The sequence below is a fragment of the Brienomyrus brachyistius genome, chromosome 13, assembly GCF_023856365.1.
Source record: "Brienomyrus brachyistius isolate T26 chromosome 13, BBRACH_0.4, whole genome shotgun sequence".
NCBI classification, from domain to species: domain Eukaryota; kingdom Metazoa; phylum Chordata; class Actinopteri; order Osteoglossiformes; family Mormyridae; genus Brienomyrus; species Brienomyrus brachyistius.
This window is the reverse complement of record NC_064545.1, coordinates 17,140,806-17,156,129: the sequence shown is the minus strand read 5'-3', so window position 1 is coordinate 17,156,129 and position 15,324 is coordinate 17,140,806. Positions and strand designations below refer to the sequence as shown.

At 46.5% G+C, this 15,324-nt stretch overlaps 2 protein-coding genes and 1 long non-coding RNA gene across 35 annotated transcripts in view; 2 read left to right on the top strand and 1 right to left on the bottom strand.

The window, feature by feature from the left end:
* Positions 1–9,773, top strand: part of LOC125705865 (fibrillin-1-like) — a 53,789-nt gene extending 44,016 nt beyond the window's left edge. For all 30 annotated transcript variants that reach the window (XM_048972186.1, XM_048972185.1, XM_048972184.1 and 27 more), the window contains 14 exons: positions 68–190; positions 286–405; positions 497–619; positions 1,395–1,526; positions 2,035–2,160; positions 2,709–2,915; positions 2,998–3,123; positions 3,311–3,433; positions 4,256–4,372; positions 4,894–5,022; positions 5,677–5,796; positions 6,321–6,552; positions 7,179–7,362; positions 7,944–9,773. In XM_048972186.1, the coding sequence (XP_048828143.1) occupies positions 68–190; positions 286–405; positions 497–619; positions 1,395–1,526; positions 2,035–2,160; positions 2,709–2,915; positions 2,998–3,123; positions 3,311–3,433; positions 4,256–4,372; positions 4,894–5,022; positions 5,677–5,796; positions 6,321–6,552; positions 7,179–7,362; positions 7,944–8,321 (2,240 nt within the window). In that variant the 3' untranslated portion in view covers positions 8,322–9,773. The remainder of the gene's footprint in view (positions 1–67; positions 191–285; positions 406–496; positions 620–1,394; positions 1,527–2,034; positions 2,161–2,708; positions 2,916–2,997; positions 3,124–3,310; positions 3,434–4,255; positions 4,373–4,893; positions 5,023–5,676; positions 5,797–6,320; positions 6,553–7,178; positions 7,363–7,943) is intronic.
* A 1,537-nt stretch (positions 9,774–11,310) lies between these two features.
* Positions 11,311–14,327, bottom strand: LOC125705869 (deoxyuridine 5'-triphosphate nucleotidohydrolase, mitochondrial-like). Of its 4 annotated transcripts, none has more exons than XM_048972189.1 (7): positions 14,206–14,327; positions 12,825–13,002; positions 12,616–12,707; positions 12,486–12,530; positions 12,325–12,399; positions 11,603–11,673; positions 11,311–11,506 (listed from the first exon to the last, which is right to left on the bottom strand). In XM_048972189.1, the coding sequence occupies exons 1-7, from the start codon at positions 14,207–14,209 to the stop codon at positions 11,450–11,452; spliced, it is 522 nt and encodes a 173-aa protein (XP_048828146.1). In that variant the 5' UTR covers positions 14,210–14,327; the 3' UTR covers positions 11,311–11,449. The 4 variants fall into 4 exon arrangements, with proteins under 4 accessions (XP_048828146.1, XP_048828144.1, XP_048828145.1 ...); XM_048972187.1 differs by having other exon boundaries at positions 14,092–14,227; XM_048972188.1 differs by lacking the exon at positions 14,206–14,327 and adding an exon at positions 13,978–14,086.
* LOC125705870 (uncharacterized) lies at positions 13,902–15,324 on the top strand. Its single transcript, XR_007381724.1, has 3 exons — positions 13,902–14,355; positions 14,802–14,946; positions 15,093–15,324. It is a non-coding gene; the product is annotated as an uncharacterized LOC125705870 (long non-coding RNA).

The window sequence follows — 15,324 nt, the reverse complement described above, 5'->3', positions numbered from 1 at the left end:
TCACTAGCATCAAGTTCCGTAGGAAAGACTGAAGGCTGCTCTCCTGCTTCCTTCCTTAATTCACCAGACATCGACGAGTGCTTGACCCCCGGAATCTGCAGGAACGGGGAATGCATAAACACGGATGGCGCGTATCGCTGCGAGTGCCCCTTCGGCTTCCAGCTGGACCCCTCGCGCACGAGGTGCGAAGGTAGGTCCCGTCACGCCGCCCAGACTGCCCCCTGTTGGTGGCCAGGACATGTCAACTCTGACAGGGGTTTATGTCGGAATTCCTGGTCTCCATAGACGCTGATGAGTGTGAACTGGGCAATCCTTGCGGCAATGGGACCTGCACCAACGTCATCGGGGCTTTTGAGTGCGCCTGCGATGAGGGATTCGAGCCCGGGCCGATGATGTCATGTGAAGGTATGGCCCACTTTGTAGTATGGATCCATCATTACATATACACGTTTGCTGAGGTGTTGGAGGGTCCCCGTGACTGTGCCTGTACCCCCAGATGTGAACGAGTGTGCCCAGAACCCTCTGCTGTGCGCCTTCCGCTGCGTCAACACTGTGGGCTCCTATGAGTGCAAGTGCCCTGCAGGCTACGTGCTGCGAGAGGACCGGAGGATGTGTAAAGGTAAAGCATCGCCAGGGTGCTGTTTTGGAGCCACCCCTGTGGGCTTAACATATTCCCCAACCTCCTGGCTGTTCGACACCAATATAATCTCCCTGATAACAGCATATGGCCAAAAGTCTATGGACACCCCCATTATATGGAGGATTTGTTTAATTAAGCCACACTCTTTACTGACACAGGAGTCTAATTAAGCACACGGTTATGTGATTTCCTGCAATAAACATTATCAGCAACATGGGCGGTTATTGTACAGAAGAGGCTAGTGACTTTCCACTTTTCACCATCACTGGACGCCATCTTTACAATAAGTCGGTTTGCTACATTTCTGCCCTGCTAGAGTTTCCCTGCTCAACCGCAAGTTAAGTGATTGTGAAAGTCAAAACTTCTGGGAACAAGTTTGACCTCATTTGACCTGATTACCCAACATTAATATCCAACCTGTGGCTGCAGATCCCACCAACAATGTTCCAACATCTAATGGAAAGCCTTCCCAGAGGAGCAGAGGCTGTTATGGTGTCAATGGGCTGACCGGCTTAATATTAACGCCTTGGTTATGGAATGAGATGTTGGAAATGCCGGTGTCCACATACTTTTGGTCACGTAAATCTGGTGCTAAATCTTTCATGCCTTCCGAACAGACTGTCCGCTAGATTTTTAGCCATCCTGGGCGGCTAACTTGGGCCACCTCCCTGTCTCTTCTCGCTTATGATATGCTGGTTTCCACATGCTGTGAATCTTGTATGTGACTGGACGGAAACCCTCCTCTCTCCCCCAGACCAAAACGAGTGTGAGGACGGCATTCACGACTGTGAGAGCAAAGGAATGGCCTGCAAAAACCTCATTGGGACCTACATGTGCATCTGCCCAGAAGGCTACACCAGACAGCCCGATGGAGAAGGATGCATGGGTAGGACAGGCCGCCATCTTGTTCTGAGCCTCAGTCTTAAGACTTAACTAGTCCAGGATTCATAGTCAGAACGTTCCAGATCTGATGGACTCATGGACAGCCTCTGAGACATTACTTCATGTCATCATATTCATGTGCATGTTTTGGAGAAACATATTATTGTGAAGTTAATTGCAACTTTCCCGGATTAGTATGAAAATGAGTGGAGTGGTCGACCTGGGAGAGACATTAAAGGAGGAAATCAAACAATTTCATTGAGAGGTTTCTTAATAGCATCTTATTGCTGATACTCTCTCAAAGTAATGGTTTGATGAGACCTGAAATACTTCTCAGCCCCTCCCCGTAGCTGGGTGACGAGCGAGGCACTCCTCCACGTGTGAAGCGTGCCCTGACACCAGGCTCCCCCAGAGTGAGGGGCATTGCCAGCCTTCATCACGCCACAATGTCTGGCCCAAGATCCAGCGATGGTAGCCTGTGTTCCTTTTGCTTGGTTTCACTTTTCTGCCAGATATGAACGAGTGCTCGGCCAGACCAGGCATCTGCGTGAATGGGCGCTGTGAGAACTCCGTGGGCAGCTACCGCTGCAGGTGCGACCAGGGCTTCGTTCCCAACCCCAGTCACACAGAATGCATTGGTGAGTGCTACTCTGCACTGGCGCCCCCTGCTGTCCAATGATAAGCCCTTCGACTGCATGTGTTTCTGTCTATCACTAACTGAGTCTGTGTTTTTAAGTGTTTGGTCGAGGTTAGGCCTGCAACATGCTCTCTGCACTTGGATCCCAAATCTGGGGTCTTTAGCCATTTTCCAGGCATGGAGAATCGCCCATACTTCTACCCATGTAGGTCAGGTTGATATACATTGCACAGCCCTCCAGCAGTTAAGGGCCTGACTGCAGCCAGATTTATCAGGCTCTTAGCTGGCAATGTTGTCATGGAAACCTTCTGCATGACAGGTTACCACAGTAGAGAGCTTCTCAGCTGTTCCCATTTCTGTTTCTCGGTTTGTATATGTTCTTCTGTATCTCTGAAACAGGAAATGCTGATGTGGAAATGCCCCCTATTTCTTGGATGTACACATCCATTGTCTCGGGAAATCGGGGGTGGGGCATGTGACACAAACAGCATTATGGGTAGCATGTTGTTCATTAACTGCCATGTTTTCTGCCCCCCCCCCCTCCCCCAGACAACAGGGAAGGCTTCTGTTTCACAGAAGCTCTGCAGACGCTCTGCCAGATGACCTCCACCAACCGTGCCCAAGTCACCAAGTCGGAGTGCTGCTGCACTGGGGGGCGGGGCTGGGGCCCCAACTGTGACCTGTGCCCCCTGCCTGGCACCACCCAGTACAAGCGCATGTGCCCGCAGGGGCCCGGCTACACCACCGATGGAAAAGGTGGCAACACAGAAACACCCAGGTACTCGGCTCGCTGAGATACGAGGGCCCCTTCTCACTGACTGCTCCCTGCCTTCCCCAGATATCGACGAGTGCCGCGTCATCGGGAACCTGTGCCGTAACGGACAGTGCATAAACTCCCTGGGCTCCTACAGCTGTGTGTGCAAACCGGGATACACCACCGACCTCACTGGCACCAACTGCGTGGGTAAGCTGTTCGTGGCACCATTACGCCTAGTTACCCTTCCTTCGTGACAGCGGGTCGCGACCTGGAGAAAGAGCTAGCACATAGCTCCCGATCCATTTTGGAGTGTGCCGGGACTCGTGCGGGTTCTGTCATGCTCCGGCGTCCTGCTGGAGATGACCTGATGCCGGCTCCTCTGCCACTCTTGCAGATGTGGATGAGTGCTCTCAGGCACCGAAGCCCTGCAACTTCCTGTGTAAGAACACTGATGGCGGTTACCTGTGCTCCTGTCCCAGGGGGTACCTCCTGCAGGAGGACAGCAGGAGCTGCAGAGGTAGGGCTGGGGGGGCCCTGGGGGGGCCCGGCGGGAGCCAGCCTGGGGTACCTTTCCCAAAAGCTCCTGTTTACAACTTTCATAGTTCGACCTATTCGGTTGCCTGGTTCCAACTATGTAAGTTGCTAACATAGTTGCTAACATACAGTAGCATGTGTATGTGTCTGTGTGTATTTCGTCCCCGTAAAATGAAGATTAATTTTGAGCTTGTGGAGACATTTTTTCAATTTTATAAAAAGCTGTGACCACAATCAAAACAGCTGAAGCTAACATGGTTAGCAACTATGCTTTTGGGAAACGCACTCCTGCACGCACTCTCCTGGGAGTTCGGTTTGAGTACGTTAGCTTTCGGACATGAACATTTACACACAAATACACAGAAGTGCATGGCTGGAAACTTCGCCTTTCCTCAGGACAGCTTCTCCTGCCTTAGCTGAAGTTCATACAGGTCACTTATCCCCCAGGTGGGGCGGTGTGTGCTTTGGACCGGCCGGTGTACACTCAGGGGCCGGGCATTCTGGGTACTGGGAGTGTACGTGTGGCAGTATCACTCATGCACACGCATCCCAGAGCTTCCTGTTGATAACGCTGTTGCTTCCTGCCTGTGGGTATTTTGGGCAGCACTCGCCAGGGCTGGATGGCCCATGGGGGTTTCTGTCAGGTGTGGACAATAGGCCTCTGACTGCCTTACTCCTCCCCCAACTCTCTAGTTTCTCTCCAGTTTTTATTTTTCATGTGTGTGGGCGGGGTAACACCGGGCCTTGTGGGAAGCCTCAGCCTTGGGGCTGCTCCAGTGACTCTCCTGTCTACCCCACCCCCCAGACCTGGATGAATGTTCCACCAAGCAGCACAACTGCCAGTTCCTGTGTGTCAACACCATCGGGGGCTTCACCTGCAAGTGCCCCCCTGGCTTCACGCAGCACCACACCGCCTGCATCGGTGAGCTTCTCGCTGATGTGTAACTGTCGGCAGAATTTAACAACGCGGTCACTTGACTGGGGACTTGTCGTGATCCGTGGTAACAGAGTGACCTGCCCAGTACACGAGTTCAGCTTCAGTTTCCTCAGTTTAAACTGGGAAACACTGTAATTATTACCGAGCAGCCCGAGTCACTCGTGGCTCTGGATTTTCCGGATTTTTTTGTGGTGGAATTGTGGGAAAATTAGGATCTCAAATCTAGAGCATGTGTGTATATTTGGTCCCCATAATATAAAGATTTATTTCGAGCTTGTGGAGACATTTTTTCAATTTTATAAAAAAAAACTGTGGCCGTGATCAAAAAGTTAAATATGCCCAAAAGTCTTGTATTTTGTATTTGGCTACGTAGGGGTTAATAGTTAGCGTTAGCATTTTTTCCATAGAAATGAATGAGCAGTCCCCATAAATATGGATATGTTTACCTGACGTGTGTGTGTGTGTGTATATGTGTGCTAACCCCACCCCCAACCATGCCCTTGCAGACAACAACGAGTGTGCCACGGACCCAGGCCTGTGTGGCTCCAACGGCGTGTGTCAGAACAGCCCGGGCAGCTTCAGCTGCGAGTGCCAGCGCGGTTTCTCTCTCGACCCGAACGGGCAGAAGTGCGAAGGTGAGGCCCTAATGGGTGGCATGCTCTAGCTCGCCTGTCCGTGTGTGGGGTGCCGTTTAAGTCCCGCGTGATACGAGGGTCACGCACTCACTCATTCATTCATACATTCATTCATTCATGATATCCGCTGTTTATACAGCGATCTGTACAAACGACCCACTTAAACGTCGACATAAATTTTGAGTCGTAATCACTGGACCTACAACCTTATGAAAGCAGAACTTCGTTAGGCAGGTAAACAAAAGAAGAGGGTATGAGGTGCTGGTTTGGAATTAAACAGAAAACTACATCTGAGCTTAACGCCATGCGAGTTCTCCATGACACGGAGATTATGCAATCAGCCCAAAACCTGGAAAGACGACAAAAGCTAACCTTGAAAATTGTTGGTACGTCCTACATGTAAAACTCCTTTAACTGTTAAACAGGTGTTATTGTGTTGTCCTTAACTCCCTTAGCTGAAGGTGCCATTTTACTGACCCTTTGAAAGAGGTTTATAGTAAAGTTAAGCAAGAAGCTTTTTTTTAATCAAAAGCTAATGTTAAGTACCTGGTTTACGTATAATATTTCATAGTTATTTATGAAGATTTTATGGTATTTAAAGTCACAACAGCCACGCGGCTAATGCTGCCGCCTGCTTCTGCCCCCCCATGACAGACCAGAACGAGTGTGAGGGGGAGCACCGGTGCCAACATGGCTGCCAGAACCTGGTGGGAGGCTACCGCTGCAGCTGTCCCCAGGGCTACCTCCAGCACTACCAGTGGAACCAGTGCATAGGTGAGTGCCCCCTCCTGGTGGGAGGTACAATGGGGAGAACTGCCAAATGAGAACTGGCACAAATACCTCCACAGAGACCCTATAACTGCCATCTTCGGTTTGGATATATGCACACATATCCATAACCTTAACCTGCTATGTGTCTTTTCATCTCTAACTTGATGGCATGGTGCTGATGTTAGCTGTCCAGCAGAAGCACCAGAGTCCTTGTATGATGCTCTTCATTGCCCTGCTGCTGCTCCTCCTCACCCCCCCTACTTCAGGCGTCTGCATTTTGGCACCAGGACTTGGAAAGACAGCCTCCGGCCTTTATTTTTCCCGCTTACCTTTATCTTTAACGCAGGCATAATAGTAACTAAGTTGAGTCACACCTTTATGTATGGTGCTGCATACCATAATAAAAGATTTTTTTTAATGATGAAAAGTCTAGCCGCCCCCCCCAGGGCTGCATGTCAGGCTCTTCCCGTGTGTCAGGCTGCCTGGCATTTTCTGCCCCCTGCTGCTCATTCTCCTGTCTTGGCCAGATGAGAACGAGTGTCAGAATAGCCAGGTGTGCGGAGAGGCGGCCTGCCACAACACGCTGGGCAGCTTCCGCTGCCTCTGCCCCACCGGCTTCAACTACCAGCAGGCCAACGGCGGATGCCAGGACATCAACGAGTGCTCCAGCTCCCACAACCCCTGCAATTACGGCTGTTCCAACACAGATGGGGGCTACCTGTGTGCGTGCCCCCCAGGCTACTACCGAGCGGGGCAGGGGTGAGTGTGTGTCTACCAGGATGGAGCTCGGGTATAAAAATCAGGGCCCAACAAGTCACCATCTGCTCATCAATCAATATTTACCCCCCCGCTTACGGGACCCTCTGAGGTTCAATACTGCGAGGACACACATCTTTAGGCTGATTTATTCTGCGTCGGTCCTACGCTGTGACTTAGGCAAGTGGCCAATGCCGTCGTGAGCATTTATACTTGCGTGTCCATGTCGCTCAATAATTACACGCCAATACGCTTGGCGATGCGTAGCTTTGGATGCCGCTTTTTTTTGTCTTCCCATCCTGCGATGTATTCAATTGTTGAATCATGCTGCTGAAACAGAAAAAAAAAAACCAAACATTTAACAAAGTATCCATTTATCGAGTCCTGGTTGCATATATGCTGCTACATTCCGCTATAAAGTTACTTTTTATGCATTTTCTGCGTCGACCGCGACGTGTAGTTTACATTTCTGGGGAGGTGCGTGTCAGGTACAGGGTCCACAGATGCACGTAACTTACTGCGGCAATTTCATGCTGAAGTATAAATCGGCCTTCAGCCGAAAGGGTCCCTGATGTGCGATATAAGGCCAGCGGGGCGAGCTGCTGATGACGTCCCGCCTTCCTGTGCAGACACTGTGTATCAGGGCTGGGCTTCAGCAGTGGAGGCGGAGCCTCTGGCCGGGAGGGAGAAGCCGACGACAACTCCCTCTCCCCCGAGGCCTGCTACGAATGCAAGATCAACGGCTACCCCAAGAAGGGGCGGGCACGGCGAAGTGCCAACGCGACCGACCACAGGCACCTGGGAGGCCAGCAGGTACGGTGATGGTCCACAGCTCAGCCATGTGCGGAGAATGAAGATGAACGAATATTGACAATCATAAAAAAGGTAGATGCGGTATCTGCATGAGCAGGGAGTTTCCCATCAGCGCCCATGATATCCACACTGGTGACCCGGGCTTCTGGTTTTTCCAGGAAATACCAAAGCTCTCAAACACCATTGTGCATTGGGGTGAATATTGCAAGATTAAAAGAACAGAATCAGGAATTAGCTTGATGAGAAGTGCATCATTGCATTAGAGTTTTTCCCCATGGAAATGAATGGATGGTCCCCACGAAGACATGAATAGAAACGTGTGTGCGTGTGTGTTAACCCCGCCCCCAACCATGCCCATGCTGACAATGAATGTGCCACGGATAAGCAGGAAATGGTGAAAATATTCATATTATATATAAATTCCAGGAATCGGTGCTCTGTGGCTTAATACTGTCCTCTTATTAAGGGGCAGGAAAACCTTTCTGACATTTACTTTTATTTCGCCCTGAATTCTGAAATTTCTAATGGTAATATTGGTAATAAAACGCTGGAGGGAAATAAAAATGTGTGTGATTTGACAGCGTGAAGAGGCAGCCAGCCTGGCCAGCGTGGACACACTCAGCACTATGCTGTTCCACTTCAACCTGACTGAGCTGAACAGCAGAGACCGCCTCCTGGAGTTCATCCCCGCGCTGTCCACCCTCACCGACCACGTCCGTTACGCCATCAGCTTTGGCAACGAGGACGGCTTCTTCAGGATCAACCAAAAGGACGGCATTAGCTACCTTCACGTAACCAAGAAGAGGCTGCTTCCTGGAGCGTATTATTTGCACGTCACCAGCGTGCCACTGTACAACGGAGAGGAGCTGGTCCTGCTGGAAGACAAGCATGACAGAGACTACCTCACAGGACAGCTGGGCGATGCTCTGAAGATGAGGGTACAGATAGTCCTTCACTAACAGCACAAGGTAACCGCAAACATTGCTCGTAGACCCAAGACAGGAAGGGGCTGCATCACTTTGTTCTCAAAGACACTTCCACATATCATGGATACAACCTTTTATGGGGCGTCTTGCGTTCACTCGAAAGCACCACTCCGTGTTTACAGAGCCGAGGGCAAACTGAGGCCTAAGAGCCGGAAAAGCTCGTTAAATAGAGCCGTCCCTTGAAGAAACCGCTGTCTCAGGCCTCACTAGTAGTTTTCCTGCATAAGGGTTTGTATGATGATATGTAGAATGGTGTGATGCGCCGTGAGGCACATCGCAGGCAGGAAGGCACTGACGCCGAGACCCTGTGCTGCTTAGCAGAGGTTTAGCGACTTATTAGTTCAGGATCGAGAGATTCGATGTTTCTGTAACTTTGCTTTTCCATCTTTACCTCTGAATTAGATCTGCATTGTATTATAGTAACTGGTGCTAGTAACATGACATCATAGATTTATGAATGCACTGTAATATTTAACAAATGCGATAGCCAAAAAAAACAACACAATTTTCTACTGTCTGAAGATTTACTTTGCAACCAAAGTTGGCTCTTTTCGTTCTGTTATATCCATACTACATGTAAATTGAGTGTGTTTATACTGTAACCGTGACACTTTTTTAATCAAAGAAGCCTTTTAAAACTAGGTAAAGCCCCCCACTGAAGGGTTTTCTAATGGTGCTTTTATTACCAACTCTTTCTGTGTAACTCTGTACTCCATTCTGAGGACTCTTGTGAATCTATACATAACAAGTCTAATCAGTGCGTCTACTGGAAGGGACATATCAAGGAATCCATTTTCCCACTTGTGTCAATTTCTCTCTCTCTCTCACACACACACACACACACACACACACACACACACACACACACACACACACACACACACACAAAGTTGGTCTTCCTATCTAAATGGGGACCGTCCATTCATTTCTATGGGAAAAACCCTAATCCCAATCACAACACCCTTAACGACACCCAAGACTTTTGGCATTTTTACTTTTTTGATTAAATTCAGATTTTTATTAAACTGAGGTTATCCAAATGGGGACCTCAAAAGATGTCCGCAAAAGTAGGGAAATTTCAGGTTTTACCGCACTTTGGGGACAATTAGGTCCTCAAATGTGATCCATGCAAACCCACACACAGACACATATTCTCTCTATCTTGTTTCAGTGATGGTTCAGTTTCCATAAACTTACAATAAAACATTTCTTGGTTTTCATTTGTGCCCTCACTGTGCTTTACTGTTCTGTCCACGTCATTAACATCAACCAATATCATAAAATAGTTCATTAAAAATAATAATAATGAAAGGAAGTGTAACTGGTTTAGGGTGGACTGAGTTTTTCAGTTTAGAAATGTTGCTGATCTGTAACACTGACCAGTGGTGGAAAATTGGTAGATAAATTTTAACACTCAAAGTAAAATGTCTTTTGTGTTTTTTTTTGTATTTGGCAACAAATTTGTTTGCCTTACAATCAACATCTATCTTCCAAAGACTTGTGTTACAGGGTTGTGGGGAGCTTGGAGGTTCACGGCAGGAGATGACCTGGACGGGTGGGATACCAGGTTCAATTATCTTAAATAGAGATGCACCAATTGCATCAGCCAGCCATCAGTATCAGGCGATGATTCAACGCGATGATTTGATGCAAAATCAAAATATATTACAACATTTATCACAGCTGATTAGCCCTTCTCTTATAAATATATGATGCATACAGTTGTAAAATATAGTGCTCTAGGACTACTGTTGTATGCCAGAAAATACCAAAAATATATACTGTTTTGTATGCTTGTAATGTCATTTATTTATTTTTGTATTTATTTGGGTGTAGTGTCCATTTAAACTTATTTAAGCAGAATCTCCCACACAATTAATGTCGGTGTCAGTTTTCGAAATAATCTGCTATTGTTACCGACCAGAAATTCCCCTATTGGTGCAACACTAATCTTAAGCATGGACAATAGATAATGCAGAACTGATTTCTGTACCTTCATTTGCAGGTAAGTTGACATTTCTGCAGACTGCATCAAACGTTACCCCCCCTGCAGAAACTGCTCTGAGTTTATTATTGATTCTTGGGTACTGGCCTGTAACTGGTAAGAGAATAAGAAAGGAGGAATCCCAGCAAGACAGGTGCAAGATTCATGTAGTTGGATGGCCTCTCTCTCCTTTCTGTGCCTGATATGACTAATCTTTTTAATGGCAACCGTTTTAAAAAGTTTAGTTACACATCCATCCATTTTCCAAACCACTTATCCTACTGGGTCACGGCTAGTTACACATACCCGCATTTTTATACACTACACTGATATAACAAAACTGGACTTGGAACAGTGCTACTAATCAGCGTGCGTCATGTCTTCCAGATTAGCATTTGGTATTAAGAACATTTTTATTGTGAAGTACGAATACCTTGTTATATTCAGGGCAAATTTACAAGCCCGTAATTGGACACTTGGAATCCCCCCCCCCCCCATTGACTCTTAGCTGTCGATGGGGGGAAAAAAAAAAATTCAAAAGGTTTTTCCCCAGGAGCCTCTTTGTTATAAACTGACTTTCCTATTAACTCTAGCTTTAAGTTCCATTTAAAACTTAAATGTATCAATCTTTTGAACGTGGTCTGCTTGCCTTCCCTGAATTTAGAGGCGTCAGTCAATGTTCCATGATCTTCTCCCACCAGGAGACCACACCTACTATGTTCTACCACCATATCCCTCTTCCAGGCTCTTCGTCACACAGACTATCTACATGGCGATGGAACAAATGAAATGGGACGTAATATTCATTTTATACCCAATCTGAACTTAAGGTCAGTGCTATTCTGCAGTTGTGGCGACTATCATCCTTGTCCTCCATGCTGCCATGACCTTAACTGACCAGGAGATGCATGATCATTTTTAAAATCCTTGAGCAGGGTGGCTAAGAGTTTCATATAATGATCTCCCAAGGTTACACTCTGCGTTTCCCTGAAACTTTATTGCAATTCTCAATGAAAACAGCACCAAGTAAGACCTTCAAAATGTGGCGCAACTCACAACAATCCATAATACACATTTAAAACAATTCAAGTATGTGCAGGTAAAAAAAAACACACTTTCAGTTTCTACCCGTCGATCCAAAGCCACCGGCCCCCCTCGCAGTTTCGTCCAGGCTCTGCAGGAAAGAGTGGAGGAATCGTCATCAACATCGAAGTCAAATCTGCTGCACTACTACAGGAACTGAAAGTCGAGATCTGAGCATCGCTGCTACCTCATGTTCCTCTAGCTCCGGGTAGCAGATTCTCTCACAGATCAGCTGTGCTACACGGTCGCCTTTCTTCACTGCAATGACATTAAACGGGATATACACTCACTGGCCACTTTATTAGGTACACCTATTCAACTGTACATTGACGCAAATACCTGATCATGTGTCAGCAGCACAATACACTGTACAGGTTCGAAGCTTCAGTTAATGTTCACATCAAGCACCACAATGGGAAAGAAAGGCGATTTAACGTCATGCATGATTGTGGCATGGTTATTGGTGCCGGACAGGTTGGTTTGAGTATTTCAGAATCTGCTCATCTACTGGGTATTTCAGGCATGACCATCTCGAGGGACTACAGACAATGGACAAAAAAAAAAAAAGATCCAGTGAACGGTTCTCTGGGCAAGAATGCCTTACTGACGGCAGAGGTCGGAGAAGAATGGCCAGACTGGTTTAAGCTGATTGAAAGGCAGCAGTAAAACAACCACTTCTATGCAACAATCAGTCCAAAAATTTCATATTTTTACTTCATTTTCTTAGTCTATTGGTAGTATCGTTTGGTTTGTCTTCTATTCCTGTCTATCTTTAAACTGCTGCAACAAGTAAATTCCCCCAGTGTGGGATCAATAAACTTACAACCAAGGTATGCAGAAGAGCATCTCTGAACACATAACATACTAAACCTGGAAGCAGATGGGTAGCAAGTTCGATCGAGCTGTTACCTTGAAAGGTCTCCTTCCCGAAATTGAAGAGCACGATGCCGACATTTCCCCTGTAGTCCTCGTCCACCACGCCGGCTTGGGGCGGAAATGCACGGATGAGACTTACAGGTATTTTAAGCTTACTTTCAAAATCGCTAAAAATGCATCTTAAAAGAACTTACCTCCGACATCTATAAAGTTTTTCGCCGCCAAACCAGAGCGCGGAGCTACACAGATAAACCACAAAGCGGTAAGGAATCAGCTGGGAATATATCGATAGCGGCAGCCCGCCCCCCCCCCGCTCGCACTCACCGACCCGACCGTAACAGCCCGGGGGGACGGCGATCTGGATGTCCGTTTTCACCAACGCTTTGTCCATCGGCGCCAGGGCATATTCATAGGCGCTATTCAGACACAAGTCAATATCCACACGCGTGATTCTACGTACCGACGGGCTCTGACAGCGCAGTCATGCAGCAAGCTGTTTAATCACTACCATTGTCATAAAGTGTATGTCTAACCTGTAAAGGTCGTAACCGGCAGCTCTGGTGGAGCCTCTCGTCGGGATTGTGGCGTTTTCGGACAACCGGGCGAATTTCAGCACGAATCTCCCTCCGGCTGCATCCTCCGTCCTGCCGCGTTTCGCCGGGGAAGTCGATTCATTTTCCAGCGTTGTAACTTCAGAGCAGGGCATATTTGCTAAGATTTATTTAAACAATAACGAAAACCACACAAAATTATTATTAAAATGCAAGTTCGCTGCTGAAACCCTGCAGCCCCTGCTGTTTGCCCCCTCTGTACCCGCGCAAAATGAAACAAACTACCGGCACCGATGTTTAAATACTCGCGCCAAGTCCACGCTTCTCTTATTACAAAACGGTTATGGGGGGGAAATAATCACCATAATCAGTTTTTCTTTTTTTTCCTTCAAAAAATTATACCCCGAAATGTAATATATTTACAAATATCCAGTAGTCGCTGCAGGGTTTTATAATACTAGTTTATAATAACATCGTAAATAAGCAGCTTCTCGCGAGACTCGGAAGTCGCACTTTGGAATCAGAATCAGGTTTATTGGCGCAGCGCGTATGTTGAACACGCAAGATATTTGTTTCCTGCGTTTGGTGTGTCTCCGGTACAATACAATACAATACAATTCACTAAAACAAAACAGTACAAAAACAAAGTCAGTGTCCATCCGCGGCGCCATCTTGAAATTATTCAACTATAATCAGATATTATTAAATATCATTAAAACACATTTTCTATAAAAGTATCCATACAAAATAACAGTGCAAGGATGATCTGGCTCCTATCATTTCCGAAGTGCAGCTTCATTTGTTATATTTATCGTCCTGATGGTGACCAAAGCGACGTGCAGTCGGACACAGACAGTGTTTCAGGTGCCGAGGAGGCTAGTATGCTTAGCAAACAGAAATGTGGTTTATTTAGATGCCTCACAGCTTTTTTACAGTTAGATGTCGCCTACCCTCATCTCGGACAGCCAGGGAGCAATATAATTCATTATTTCTTAATTCTAGCTATGAATATATATGGGAATAATATTAAAACGTAATTTGTTTATCTTCGTCGATCATCTTCATAGGGAGGACGTCGAGCAGATATGTACAATGTACATGTCATGTATACCATATATTTAAGCAAGACCATTACCATCGCCCTTTAAATCAACCATATCTTCCGTTCAGACTCTCACTGTAGCATAATGGAGTTTAAAATATTCAGATTCAAACAAACACGTCAAGTCCGTTAGAGCCTTATACCTACGTTTAAATATAAAAATGCGTTGAACATTGTCTTTTGCGCCCCAGAGACATGGCATTCATTAATCTATTGATTGTCCCGCGTTATTTCTCTTTCCTACGCACTTAGCGGACGTACCCATCTGCAGAGTTTTGCAACGCGCACCTTCCAGCAGCTGCGGACCGCAGGAACGCCTCCGCTACACGAATCGGCACTACAACCTAATACTGCGCTGCCATATAAAACACTTTCAGAATGTCAACTACGACACATTTTGAATCCGGGACGGTAAATTCAATATTCTCCCGTTTCCAATTGTCTTACTCCCTCATCTTGCTGAGTTTTGTACCGATTTTAGCATCAAATATTTAATATATAAGTACAAACTAATAAGAAATTTAGGGAGATTTATGCACATATTGACCCTGGATACCACCTATGTGTATATTTCTGTCTGCATTAAAACATTTATTTGCTTCTATCTTTCCCGACACACCTGTAGGTTATGCTGTTGGTAATTAAGGGCAGCCTGTGCAGAGAATAATTTTATGTGTTTTAAGCAGGAGTATATCAGTTTTATTCTATTGGTAAGTTTTCAGGGAATTCATTTTGCAAATGAAGAGAATGAGTAAGCACAGTCTTCAACTGCCCAAAACAAACATTACCAAGTGTAGCCAGCCAATAAATGGCAGCAGCTTTGGAAGTTGACTGCAGTGTGTCTTTTGTTATTTCAGGACAGGGGCACCACACAGTAAGAGTGATGTTTGCTTATTGTGTCCTTCACAAATGCCCCCCCACCCCCAAATGCTCAATCTCACAAGGGAGCCTTGGTAGCTTCCAGGAGCTGGATATATAGATGGAGGGAGGCATGGGAATGTGGTGAGCAAAAATAAATGACTTAAGTTGTTAAGAGCTTAATGCCAGCGTATAAGGAGTTTAGTAATGGAAGAGAAAAGCAGGGAAGCATTAGCTGGGATTGAACACATTTGCTATATATAGCTTTCGATTCTGTTCTTCCCATTCAGGGTGGCTGCTAGTCTCTCAGCCATGCAGCAGCGGCAGCAAGTGTGACAAATGACCCAGTGAATGAAGCCTAGAGCCCAATGTGATGTACAAAGAGATAGAGAGTGACACTGAGGGGTTCTGTGCTGCCTCCAAAAGACCCTGATATTAAAGCAACTCTCTTATTAGATTATAGGAGGGACATTTTTTCTACAGAACAATTTATTCGATTATGTTAGGGCAGACAGGACACTG

What these genes read in the sequence shown, in the direction of transcription:
- LOC125705869 (XM_048972187.1), bottom strand. Translation starts at nt 14,146, where the DNA reads ATGCCATGTCTCTGGGGCGCAAAAGACAATGTTCAACGCATTTTTATA. An exon ending in ACGCATTTTTATATTTAAAC is followed by an intron (nt 13,003 to 14,091) that starts GTAGGTATAAGG and finishes AATAAATCTTAG; the next exon opens with CAAATATGCCCTGCTCTGAA. An exon ending in GGGCTGTTACGGTCGGGTCG is followed by an intron (nt 12,531 to 12,615) that starts GTGAGTGCGAGC and finishes TTATCTGTGTAG; the next exon opens with CTCCGCGCTCTGGTTTGGCG.